This window comes from Punica granatum, chromosome 7 (genome assembly GCF_007655135.1).
Source record: "Punica granatum isolate Tunisia-2019 chromosome 7, ASM765513v2, whole genome shotgun sequence".
NCBI lineage: Eukaryota > Viridiplantae > Streptophyta > Magnoliopsida > Myrtales > Lythraceae > Punica > Punica granatum.
Genome location: NC_045133.1, coordinates 1,025,235 through 1,039,290, shown reverse-complemented (window position 1 = coordinate 1,039,290; position 14,056 = coordinate 1,025,235). Strand labels below are relative to the sequence as shown.

The window sequence follows — 14,056 nt, the reverse complement described above, 5'->3', positions numbered from 1 at the left end:
GAATTTTTTCTGCAGTGTAGAATCTTCAAGATTTAGATAAGATGTACTTTATAGTCTCACCGGATTAGTACTATTACTGAATATTAGAACATCTCTAAAAGAAGTAATTATTTTTTGATGTAAGTGAATATCAAAATGTATATCTAAAAAGAGTAACTATATGTCGACTCGTTGATGGGTGAATTTTCAAATTTACTCTCAACGATTCGTGATCGGGGGCAACTCATAAGTGAATGGGGATTAGTACGAAGTAATAGGCTAAAATGCACATAATGGTCTTGTCGAAAAAGCAAAAAATCAACAAGCAGTATTCCAAAAGCTATATATAAGTGAATATCGAAACATCCCTTAAAAAAGTAATTATATGTCGCGGAACGTTATTGCGCGAATGACAATGCAACTTTATGGTATTTTTTTATCGGATGTGATTAAGTAAAGGAAGCGGAATCATAAAAATTACCGAGCAAAAGGGAGATGGTGCAATGCATGATCAGAGTTGCGTCAATGTGCACAGACGAATCCCAACTCGAATATTACGGAATTTGCGAAAATATGTTGCTTAAGGAGAGTCGCTATTTTCCATATAAAAGACGCGATTCCCTAATTAAAATTTCACTAGTATGGCAATAATGTTTGTACCTTTGGAAATCAAATTTAAGATCTTATCTTATATTTATCTCTTATTGTATATTAGAGTAATTATATATTATATAATAATGTTCTCTCTTAATATCACCGCCTAACGATCACTAACTAACTAGATGCTATTATTTTTATTTTTATTATTGTTATTGTTATTCTCTAAATAGTACGAATGATCCAATAATTAACTACATAATATATAATATTAGGCAAAAAGTATTCGAGGTAGAGCATAATTTGATTACATGTTTCATTTTTTAATAGGATTACACTTTTTCAATATTAAACAAAACATATTCTTTACCAACACGGATTAGTTCATTTTTGTTTATTTTAGCTCATGAATTACTCTAATTATAATATAATTCCAAAAATCATTCGATTTTGGCAGCAAGTACGAAAGATGTGGTTCGGTTACATGTCAAAACAAGTGGCATTATTATGCGAGACTTGGTGCGGGACGTTCTCTCTCTCTCTCTCTCTTTCCTTTCCTATGTTAAATTGAATCTTTAGCAATTTTGAAGTGTCCCGCAAGTAAAACCTTCATTAAGCTGCCTGTTCTCAATCATTCCATTATTATTAAAAAAAAAAAAAAGAACTACAACAATTGCCACAAATAATTACTATATTTTTTCCAATAATTTAGTGCAGCATTTTTTTAAAAAAATTTCTAACATGCAATGTAATATTCTTTCTTTTTCTTTTTTCTAACGACCAATAAAATCCATCTGCGTTGGCTCTAAAGTGCTAACAATTAATTTTACAAATTTTTTAACGAGTCTTTGCCACTTTATTAATAATTAATAAAGTTGGCGTGGGGACATGTCATTTTCTGAGAGTTCAAGTCAAAATAGAACTCGGCGTCCCCCAAAAATAACTGGTGGAGAAGCATCTCATTCTTTTTTGCCCAAAGAACTTATCTTCATCTGTCCCTCTCCCGAATTAAATATACACCGTAGAAGAACAAAAATGAACTGACAAAAAATAAACCCTATAACTATAGTTATCTCTTCCACGTATCCTTCTCGGTCATCTAATAAATTCACGAAGATATATAACTATAATTTTTTTTTTCCAGTTTTATTGGACTCCGGCGTATTGTATTGTCCATCGCAAGCTCCGCGACGTTGTTCTCTCAAAAAATGACGTCACAGACCAAAGATAACTGAGCTTCCAGATCGGATGAGGTCTCGTCGATGGCTCCGACCAAATCGATCCGGCCATTCGGGGAAAGAATCATCAGAGAATGAGAGGAATTTGGTGTGGGCTGAGCAAATAGATTAAAAGCCCAGACGCAATCGGGAAATAAGCTTCGTCAGCATTTGGGCCCGTTCAAAGACAAAATTGGGCCTTTAGAGAAGCCCAATATAATATGCGCACGTGACAGTCGGTGGCAGCTTTCATGGAAGAAGTCTATTGTACGGACGTGACGGTCAATGCTGACGATACATAGAATTCGGTCTCCACGCGCTGTCTTGTCAGCAACGTGTCCCAAACATAAACAAAGAACGTGCTCTATTGATTCACTGGGATGCATGCACTTTGCCTTTGACCACGTGCATGACATCTTTTGTATAAAATTATCCCCGCACCATATTTACCCGTAAGACAGATTTGCGATCTCTTTGTACAATTCAAATTTGATGGCACATGCTCACTCTAACGTTTGATTAGGAAATTAATTAATTCCTCACCGTCCATCAACGATGAGGAGATGTTTTACAACAACTCATCAACAAATTAACAGGCTGATCAAGAGTTATACTACGACTCACCAAACACTACGCTGCTCTTCGTCGATGGGTATACATGCATTTTATGCAGGAGAATCGTCATCAATACGTGCAGAAACTCTCCTGTCGTGTGGTACTCACACATGCATGATTTGCATGTGCAATGACGTACATCCTACAAGAAAACGAATAAAAAAATGAGTACGTATATCGCTCGAACTTGCTAATTTCGCCAATATCCTTTATTTTGATAACGTCTCAAAGCCACCAATACTTTGATAACGTCCCAAAGCCACCAATACTTTGATAATGTCCCAAAGCCACACATACAGAGTACGTCCATCGTTCTGTTTATTTTCCATAAATCAATTCCAAGAAACTAATAATATCATGGTCTCGTGAAGCTTGAATTACTTTAACAGTAGTACTGCTACATTGAAACTAAAAATATGTGAGGCATTATTCATTAAAAAAAAAAGAGTATATAAAACATCTCTAGCCTAAAGTTCATTAAAGAGCTATTCTTTTATCAGAGTTCCTGTATTTTTCATTTCCCATCCTTTTGTTAGGCCCCTTATAAGCCTCTCACCACCGAGGCCTGGCAACCTGGTGGTAAGACTTAAAACAGTTGCCTTCAACGTCTCGAGTTTGCGTCTCCTCCCATGTAATTACAATTCTCATAAGGTAAAAGTTTTATACATAGTCAAAAATGCTTGTAGGGACTTTTGTTGTTCACTAAGCGTCTCGATGGGGAGTTGTGGGGTAGTTATATCAGATTAAAAACTTCTGAATCTTGGGAGAATGTGACTGTCCACTATAATAAATTTTCTATTATTTTTTACAAAAAAAAAAAATTTGTGAGCCTCTCCGGTGATTATATATATATATATGTATGTAACTTTGGAAATTCTATATAAACCGAACGTGGGGAAATAATGTCTCTGTCCCCATAAGTAAGGAGCCGATGTCCGGCTGAGGTTGTCCAAGTTCAAAGTCCTCAAACAGAACCGCCGCCTTGAAACTCATATGAAAGCGAAGCGAGTCACATGAAAATATATTTGCTTACGTTCCCATCCCTAATAAAGACAAGACCGAAAGCCAGCGCCATTCAATAATTATTAACCAAAAAATTGAAAGGGATTATATAGATGACTAATCTAATCTTGCAGGGAATTTCTAACATGATCCTACGTTCCAATGACATGGGACCCTCTCGCCGTTGAATATATAGTGTCCTGCGAGACCCACGCGCATCTAATATGGGGAAACACGTGTCCTGGTGACCGGGGGTCACGGTAGATGAACCGTAACCTCGGACCCCCTGACTAATGCTAATTGTTCGCCTTAGAGATTCAGGTGATTTGCTAGGATATATATAATGTAATACGGCCCTAATGAGACTTGATTTATTTTTTTCGATTATAAGAGAGATTTATAAATCTAATAAAATCATAAAAAAGCGAGATAAATGGCCACAAAATTTTCGCTAACGAGGATGGAATCCCGGACATCTTAATTCCACGTTAGCGACTTCTATGCACTGACCCCTCCTCAAGAATTTGACTCTGTTTATTTGAAAGTGTACTGCTTGCTTTAGGCCCCCAAACCCAAAAACAAAAAAAAAAATTTACCGCACTTGCTTCTATTTTATGTTATTTTATTTTAGATAATATAATATTAATTAGAGGTACGCGCTTGATAATAAAATTTTATGGTTTCCCATTGCCACCAAGGGTGAGGCTTCATGGATTGGTCAGGTCAGTCCAAGTTTGACTATAATTTCCGTAGCGAAGAATTATATTGAAAGACCGTCCAACCCAACCAATTCTAACTTCAGTGTATATACGCACGTCCTCTGCATTCAGGCCAATTATATTTCTTGCATAGTTGCATTCCGATATACATACGGTCTTCGACGACATTAATAAGAAACATAAAGAAATCTTCACTTGCAAGCATTGTTCTCTCTTTTTTATGACTGCCTAAGAGAATTCTACATATTAATATAATACATATGCTTATTAATTCTACATCTGTATATCTATATATATACTAACTGCCAAGAACATCATCTATCAGAAGAACTACCAAGAACATTAATTTCTTGGGAAAATGAGCGAAATATTTCTAAAATATACAAGAATATTTTCTTCATATTCCCTCGTACACACTACTCTGCTCGTTCACTTCAGTAACCGCGGGCCACTAGTCATCACAAACGCTCAAAAAATATTTTCAGCCCAATTTTTTGATCAATCGTGTGGGATCGAGATTGGATGAACAAGCGATGTCACCAAAATGCCAGGATCCTCGGATTGTTTTCTAGAAGCAGCTTATGTCTCGTACATAAGTGTGCAGCTAGCATGTCAATTCTTGCAGTCTCTCCCATATCCTTGAGGTCTCTATTCCAACCCTTGAAATCCTCACCTGTAAGGAATGTGTCAAATGAATTTAGATAAACTCTGCGAATTCATCCATCAAATCTAATTAAAAATTCTGGTATATCGACCGGTATATAGATGACAAACCTGAGCATGAAGAGTGTGGAAGATCTTATCACCAATGGTGGAGAAGCTAGCGCTGACAACCTCGGCTCCTTCCTCGTGAAGGATACTTATCACTTCATACAACATGAAGTTCTTGTCGACCCCGCTTATCAGGCTCACCTCTAGACCCGACTCCCACTCCCGTAGTTCGATCACGGGAAGCTTTACACCCACGTTCGCCATTGGGTTTGGACTGCCTCCATTGCCACTGCAATTCAGACCATTGGATATCATTGCCAGCTCCTTCCTCCTCTTCAACCCATCTATTCTGTCTCTCAGTTGCTTGATATAGGCTGCTGCAAAATCGAGCTGATCTTGCTGCGATAGCATGTCCTGTAATAGATAGACGTAGCAAACATCTTCAGTTTTATGCTGTAACCAGAATTAGGTAACTCTCTAGCTAGAATGATTCTGCAGGCATGCAAAACGAGAAGCATACATATTCGTTCTTAACTAATTAATTAATTAGTCAATAGTTAGGCAGGTAATATATACATAAAAATGCACGTTTTTCCTCGACGAGTTGTTCTGAGTGATAGAAATGGGTTGTATATATGATGTTTGTGTTGCATCCTGAGTGATCTGCAGGAACCACATGCTGCCTTGATATATATAAATATATAAATAAAACTGTATAGCACGTGATTGTTGCGAGACTACACAAAAAGCTCGACTTCGTTGCTTGAAGATGTTTGTGAATGCTCTTTGACAAATATACCACTGAATAACAATGAGAGATTCAAGTGATTCCACGTGCCGATCAATCATTAATTGTTCTATATATCTTTGATTTATCACCACAAGAAAGGTATCTATTATCACATACAGGTACAGTACATACTTGTTCCGTCATTGATTTATCGCCACAAAGAAAGATTTCTAATATCACATAACAGTGTATGTACGGACCGATGAGAACACAATATTCACGCAACCATTTTGTTTGTATATGTGCGTACCATCGATAATTAGCACGCATGTACAATTAATGCGGCGATTTAATTAAGCACCAGCTAGTTAACTGGAACTCATCGGCAGCGGCACGTGGAGTAGTACGTATTGGAAGCTTTGGAATGTGAGGACCACAAATTATTTCGGAACATTTTTATATATCTTGGAACCCGCTCGCTCGTAAAAGCTAAGGATCTGTACGATTGATAGCACATTTATAACCTATTTGGTTTCAAAATAAAATTTTAAAATCTTACTTTTAATTTAATTCTATTCACAATAAAATAAAATGATTTATATAAAGTCAAATGGTGAATCTCATTTATACCACTCTTTTTCAAAATTAAAATCAAATAACTTATACAAAATCAAATGGTGAATCTCATACATACCCATTTATACCACTTTTTTTCAAAATCAAAATTTAATTTTAAAATGTTACTTACAAACCAAACGCAACATCAAAGTTCTTAGGTTCTGTTGATTTTCCTTTTATTTGTTCACTTGTGGTTTCACATGGAGATCGATAATTGGATCAAAAGAAATCGATAGCGACTCTTGAAGAACAAATAAATGATAATTTCCCATCGACTGACTGTCGAGAAACTGTTATCGAAGCTATTGCTCTTCAACGAATTGCAAACTATTTCCTTAAGACTCTTCGCATTATTTGGCATCTTTCAAACCGTATTTGTTGAACTTCTCGGAGTTTTATGTAACCACATGGCATACCTTGGAGGTTTTGTAATGCTGGGGAGGGATGAGGGAGGCGAGCTTGAAACAGAGGCCTTTCATGTGAATCCTCCGGTTCCTCTCGACGGTCTTCCGGTCGGGCTTTGGCGAGTCAGTGTTACACTTCTTCATCTCAACTCGTTCGATCAATAAATGATTTCTCTCGACTGTCTTCCGGGAATGGATCGATTAGATGTGGTCGAGAATTTTGATCTTAGAGGGTTCAAAGTATCTTGAGCCGAGGACTTGAAGAGAAAGAGGAAGAGATGAGAGATGGAGAGGGAGAGAGTTGTTTAAGGGAGTGAAGAAAGTGAGTAGTTTGGGGGCATATTTATATTATGGCTGGGTCCATATGTACGGATGCATGGGGGGCAACAAAAGCAAAGTGGAGAAAGGAATGGAGAGGGAAACACCCCCCCCCCCCCCCCCCCCCCCCCCCCCCCCCCCCCCCGTCCCAGTGACGTCGATGTCGTGGGTCCGAGATAGATCATAAACACCGATCAATTATCGAGTACTTCATAGGCGAGTACAGATTCATAATTTCTCTACACCGTCGAGAAATTAATTGCAATGAATTTTCATATCGAACAGGCTGTCGAAATATCGAATATGTTAAAAGTTTGTTCGACAGGTACATACATTTTTCTGTTTCCCAAATCGATACGGTGTTAAGCAGTTTCATATGTTTGTCCGAGGTGGCGGCCGATTCTTGACCGTTTGACTGTGACATGCGCTAGTTCTGATTCTTCAAAGAAGCCGCGGTTGCACCGGCCACTTTATTCATAGTCTATTTTGTTTCTTTATTTTTTTATTCAACTAACTAGTTAAAATAATCCATGGATTAGGTACCTTATTCCGTAGTTTTTTTTTTCTCGGTGGATTATCGTTTATTATTTTTTAATTAGTGGCTGAAGATTATTTTAATAGACTTCTTTTTTCCTCTAAAACACTCAAATATTTCTTACATTGACTTCTAGTTCCAATCCATTCCGTGTAGATTAATTATTTTATTCTTCTTGGTAATTGACTTTGATTTGATATTTAATTGAGAAAGATTAATTTGACTGTTGAACGCTCATCAATGATCATAACAATATTATAAAGAAAGATTAATTTGTATGTGAAATCCATTGACTCTTGTATAATTGATCACGAGAAGGTGCAACGTCTATCACTCGGCAAATGAAGCCATTAATGATGTGTTCAATAGTCAATTGATTAATGAATATTGCCTGGTGATTCGACATTTCGTGCCATTGTATAGATTAGGTTTGGTCTGCCCGTCCTCAAGGTTTACAAGAGGAAAATTAGCTTTTAGACGAATTGGTACGTCTGACGTAACAAGTGCTTCTGTACGTTTGATGTTATTTTTCATTCCAAGAGGACAGTTTTAATTAATGATATATCATCTATGGCAAAAAAAGAAAAGAGAGGACACTTAAAAAAAAACCTTTTATTAAATATCTTAAATGAAAGAAGGGGGAAAATTTTGATGAAGTCAATTGTATTTTAAATTTGAATCAAACCTTCTTACATGTGGAAAATTTCCCTTTAATGACTTCTTATTACTTCACCAATGACAAGTACGATTGTCAAGTCCCATAATTCACACTTGCATCTTGGTACGATTCACATTGTTGATCGATAAAGCAATTCGAATACAGAGAAATCGATGGAGATCTTGAAGAATAAATGCCAGAGAAAGGATTAAATCAAGATTCGTATTTCATTAATATTGCTCAGGCATTAAAAAATAAAATATTCATAATATTTCCTTTTTTTTTAGTGAATCATAATATTTCTTTAGAAAATAGTCCTAATTACAAGGTTCTATTGTTCTACCGAAATAAAAAGCTCCATTATAATTTTTCTTTACCCAAATGTGATTCCTAAGATACTTTCAAAATTTAAGTAGCATATAGACGAAAAAATGTCTGTTGTTGTGATTTTGCCAATTTGAATTAATTTAAGTAAACTAGAACTAGTTGATGGTGTCCGGTGGTCTGTGATTAAATTATTACCAAACTATGAGAATCTATATATATATATATATATATATTTATTTTCCCATAAATATAATTTTGGTAATGGTATTTATATATATATATATAAAGTTATATCTCACCTATTAAACAGAATTAGAATAGTAGATATGAAAAAAAGAGTTTCAGTTTGTGAACAAGTTAAAAAGAAAAGACAAAATTCACATTTATCTCCCACCCTATTGAATAGGGTAAAATAGTAAATATTAAAATAAACTTCAGGTCAATTTTTATTAAAATGTTAAAAATAATAAAAGTTAATATTTTTTTAAATAAAGATTACGTCAAAATTTATAACTAGAAAAAAAATAAAGAACACTAATTAAAAATCCGTGTATCGCACGCTTAATAATCTAGTATAATATATATATCTCGTAGCAAGAAGGATATTGAAGACTCTTATTATCTTTTCATTAACACGCTTACAATTAAGTGAAAACTTATAAATTGCATTGATTGATTGGTTATGCGAAAAAAAAAAGAAAAAACCTTTAATAAGGAATTACCAATACTCAAAAGGCTGCTGTGGCGCTTCCCTTTGCGCTCTTCGATTTGATTTTGATATTTGATATATATATATATATTCGATTTGCCAAATTAGCACGTGTTTCTCTCTCTTGATTTTCAGTCTCCCTAATTCTCTTTAATTGTTTCGTTTTCCTTATTCTATATTTATCATGTGAAGGTGATAACGTATAGTTTTCATCATTTCCAAATTGGATACGAACTTTGGTATTTCTTGAATCAAAGAGGAGACTAATGGGTTGTTTGAAAATAGAGTGAAGTTAAACTCTACTCCATTCAAACTATATTATATATATTTAATTGAGATTATAATAATAAGGTTATGAAAAAAAAGTAATAATTGTGTTGTTAAATTATAGAAAAAAGTTAGAAAAATAATGAATAGTTGATAGAAAGTAATGATTATATTGTTGAATTATAGAAAAATTAATATATAGTTGAGAGAATTTAGTATTAAAAATTGAATTGAATGATAAAGATAAAGAAATTGAAAAAAAAAGTAATAATTGTGTTGAAGATAAGTGAAATTAAGTCGAATGGAGTTGAAAAAAAAAACTTCAAAACCAGTTTTGTTTGGGAATGGAGTAATTTTTTTTACTTTACTCAATTTAACTTCACTTATCTTTAATTTACGAGATAGTGCGTATGTTAATATTATTAGCACGAGATTTGAAAATTTTTACATGTCACAGTGTACCGTCTATTTTCCGTGAAGAAATGGAGGGAAAGATGACGGTGGTATCCCAACTTTGTAAACATGTAGTCCTGTGGGTCTCAAATGATAAAATAAAAGAAACAAAATTACACCATATACAACAGATTTTTTTTTGACTATTTTCACGAGGTAGTACAGTTTGTTATGGTGCGTTTGGTTTCAGAATTAAAATAATTTTGATTTTAATTGTGGAAAAAAATAAATGATTGTGTAGTGACTTTAAACACATGTCCTCAATAATTGATCACGACTCGAGTATTCTCTTCCGTGCTCAGGCCAAGGACGGCCAAACTCGGATTTTATGAGATTATGAGCTCCACACTAGGATCAACGCGAGCGCACTTTAGCTGTCCTTGACATAAAGAGACATTAGATTTGCGTGATGTAAGCCTACACAAGTGTACGCAATAGCATAAAATCTGTTTTAATACTATATAAAATATCTACTGGAACTATAACCGATGTTCAACTCAAAAACTTAAATTGATGATAGCTCGTAATATTCAATCGAATTTGTGATTTATTACTCTCTTTTTTCCGTGGAATTTCTAACTCTCAACAATGAGAACTACTTTTCACTCCAAAATGCTTCAGGTGACGAGCCAGCTTTCTTGTTGAGTGTATGTATCGATGCTTCTTAAATGCCTCGTTGCTCATCAAGTCTAACCGTAGAGAAACTAACCCCTATATATAGAGAGCCACCCCTTATGTTTTAATTAAGTGGAGACCACATTTGAAAACAATATGACAAGACCATATAGCGTGTTAGCCAAATTAGAGGGTACAGCTTCGTAATAGGTCCCTCGATCCCTCAAATTCGAGTGGCAGAGAGGAATATTCGGAGATCGAAGGATATAAGGACCGGGCCAATGCCCCCACGGACCGTCCCCACCCATAACAAATAAACTTAGGCTTTATTTGGAAATGATGTAATTTTTTTACTCTGTTCCACTTAATTCTGCTTATTTTTAATTCAACAACACAATTATTATTTTTTCATTTTTTTAAATTTTTTTAATTACTATTCAATTCAATTTTTAACACTAAATTCTATCAACTATTCATTACTTTTTTCATAATTCAACAACACAATCATTACTTTCTCTCAACTATTCATTACTTTTTTTATTTTTTTCTCATAATTCAACAATACAATCATTACAATCCCAAGTAAATATAACTATTTATTATCGGAATGGAGTGGAGTTCAACTCGACTCCATTCCCAAACAAAGCCTTGCCTCACTCTATATGTTCCACGGGAATACTTTAATATATATTAGGGAAAAGTACAAAAACTCAATTGTGATTTGAGGTCGGGACAAATTGCAGTTTGTGCTTTTGTTAGGAATAATTAGCCTCCCACGTGGTGTACTCTGTTAGCCATAAAGGGTTACGACGTTAGTTTTTTTTTTCATTTTTAATCCTTAATCTTTAGCATTTTAATCATTTTGGTTTTAAATAATTTTTCTTTTATCATTTCTATCATAAACTTTCCATTTTTTTCATTTTAATCTTAGAAAGAAAATCGAAAGGGAAGAAGGGGTCGAGGCCACCGATTGAGGTCGCCGGCATCCTCTATGGGTACCGACAATTTCAGTGGAAGGATCAGGATCACCAATTAGCGGCCCCTACCCCCGAATCTACCGGAGATTCCAAGTCGGAGTTCCCGATCAATTTATGGGGCTGGGCCACCAAAGGATAACCCTGACCCCTCCACAAAAGCAGCCGATACCCACGGAGGACACTGGTAACCTTGCTGGAGGGGTTGAGATATCCAATTGGCGGCCCCGACCCCTCATTCCCTTTCAATTTTCTTTTTAGGACTAAAATGAAAAAATGAAAAGTTGAGGATAGAAATAATTAAAAAAAAGATTTAGAATCAAAATGATTAAAGGACTAAAGATTGAAGACTAAAAATGAAGAAAAAACTAACGTCGTAACTCCTAACAGCTATCGGAGTACACCACATGGAGCCTAATTGTCTCTAACAAAAGCATATGGTGTAATTTGTCCAAATTCCAAAGCACAAGAGAGTTTTTGTACTTTTCTATATATATATATATATATATTAATGGAGATCATAGACGTACATATTGATATAAAATAGGGTTAAGGCCAAGGAAAGTGACATTTGTCAGCACCCAATTTTGGTCCATCGGCTTCAGAGGGGCAGAATCGTCGTTTTTGCCACCCGTGAGGGATGTATTTCCAATTAACTACTTGAGTATTCACGACTTTTTGAAAATGATATTTTCTTGATTTAACACCAATTTTATAATTTTTCAAAAAATAATACTATTTGGGGACGTTTTTGAATTTCGCGTACATCGACGTCAATTTTTAAAATTCGAGACAAAATTCGAGATTGAAAATATTTTCATCGTATAATATCGATCATCAAATTTTTCGGAGCGTGATGGTGGTCTCGAATTATTTTCCGACGTCCGATCAAGAAGATGAGATTTTAAATTTGTACGCCCGACGATCTTGAAATTCGAAAAAAAAAAAAAAAAAGAAGTCAAAAGTCAGAGCCGGTCAGAAGTCAGACGACTTCTGACCGTTGCCTGACTTCTCATCATTCTTCCTCCTGTTCTTCTTCTTCCTTGTTCTTCTTTCCTTTCTTTTCTTTTTCTTTCTTTCTTTTTCCTTTTCTCCTTCTGCACCCAGACGGCGATGAACCCGAGCCTGTGACTGCACGGCGTCAGAGGCCTGCCACACGCCAAGCCCTCTGAACACGCCAACGATTTTCGACACGCAACGCCATCTCTCTCTCTCTCTCTCTCTCTCTCTCTCGGTTTTTTTTAGAAAAAAAAAACCGGAACTCACGGAAAAAAGGGAAGGACCCTCAGCTCGAACGGGGATCGGCTCTCGGGAGGATGGGCATTATTTTTCACTCTCAGCTCGAGCTTTAAAAGAGGAGCTCGATTTTTCGGAGGGAGGCTCTCTCTCTCTCTCGGCAGCTCACAGTTCGGTCGGGAGTTCACGAAAAAAATCCCTCAACTCACACGCGGTCTCCCATAGCTCACGGCCCGCAGCTCGATTTTTCGCGGAAACCCGGAGCCCGTTCGGTCCGGACGCTCGCAGCTCCCGATCTCGAACCCCCGCAATTCGGATCCCGGTTCTCACGCCTCCCTCCGCACATTCTCCGGCTTTCCCTCACCTCGGCTCCCTCAGCTCCCCGTTCGGCCCTCAGCTCACCCGAGCTGCCACCCGAGCCGCCCCGAACCGCCTCCCTTCTTCTCCTTCGTTTCATTATTTTTGCTAACCGTCGGCTCCTCCTCTCCGAGCCAGCACAAGTAGCCACCCAACCGCCCAGCAGCCCAGCCATTCGGTCCGACCCAGCGGTAGCCGTCCAGCCCGGCCCAGCAACAATCCTGTTCGGTACGGCCCGACCCACCGACGGCCCAGTCCAGCACCCAACAACCCAATCGGCCCAGTCCAAATCTCAAGGGCCCAGTCCAGCCCAATTCTCCCTCAGCAGCCCAACTCCCCGGCGAATTCTTAATTTTTTTTTTATTTTTTTTATTTACAGAATCACCCCTCAACTTCCCGAACTAGGTAAATCTCCGACTTAGTGGCATGTTTAGGACTCCGATTCTGAATATTAATGCTTGCTTGGACGAATATGATGTGAAATGAGCGTTATTGGGTCGTGTGGGTGATCGGATTTGTTGCGAACTCGATTTTACGAACTTTTCATTTTGTCTCATTTCAGTCCAGAGGACGCATTTTTATTTTTCTAGATCTGTCCCAAATTTTAAAATTCCTTTCAGCCAAGTCCCAGTCATTTGTACCATTTCCCATTCAGTCCTGGAATTTTTCGAATTTTTCAAGCACTCCAAGGAACTTTTCAAGTTGTTTCAATTTAGTCCCGGGGTCATTTTCGCCTTTTTCAGATCAGCCCTGAATTCTGAATTATTTCGGTTCAAGTCCCGGTCATTTTAATATCTTCAAATCAGTCCCTGAACTTTGCGAAAATTTTAAATCAGTCCCTGAACTTTTCGGAATCTCCAGATCAGTCCTGAACCTTTCGGAATTTTTAAATCAGTCCCTAAACTTTTTGCAATTTCAAATCAGTCCCTGAATGTTTCGGAATTTTCACATTAGTCCCTGAACTTATCGAATTTTCACATCAGTCCCTGAGCTTTTCGGAATTGGCAGACCAGTC

General features: G+C 36.6%; 1 protein-coding gene across 2 annotated transcripts; it reads right to left on the bottom strand.

Annotated features, from left to right (window-relative positions):
- Positions 1-4,235: 4,235 nt before the first annotated feature.
- LOC116212722 (transcription factor bHLH162-like) lies at positions 4,236-6,928 on the bottom strand. Of its 2 annotated transcripts, none has more exons than XM_031547378.1 (3): positions 6,605-6,928; positions 4,904-5,254; positions 4,236-4,802 (listed from the first exon to the last, which is right to left on the bottom strand). In XM_031547378.1, exons 1-3 carry the CDS (start codon positions 6,734-6,736, stop codon positions 4,734-4,736), a joined length of 552 nt encoding a protein of 183 aa, XP_031403238.1. In that variant the 5' UTR covers positions 6,737-6,928; the 3' UTR covers positions 4,236-4,733. The 2 variants fall into 2 exon arrangements, with proteins under 2 accessions (XP_031403238.1, XP_031403237.1); XM_031547377.1 differs by lacking the exon at positions 6,605-6,928 and adding an exon at positions 5,417-6,141.
- Positions 6,929-14,056: the final 7,128 nt, after the last annotated feature.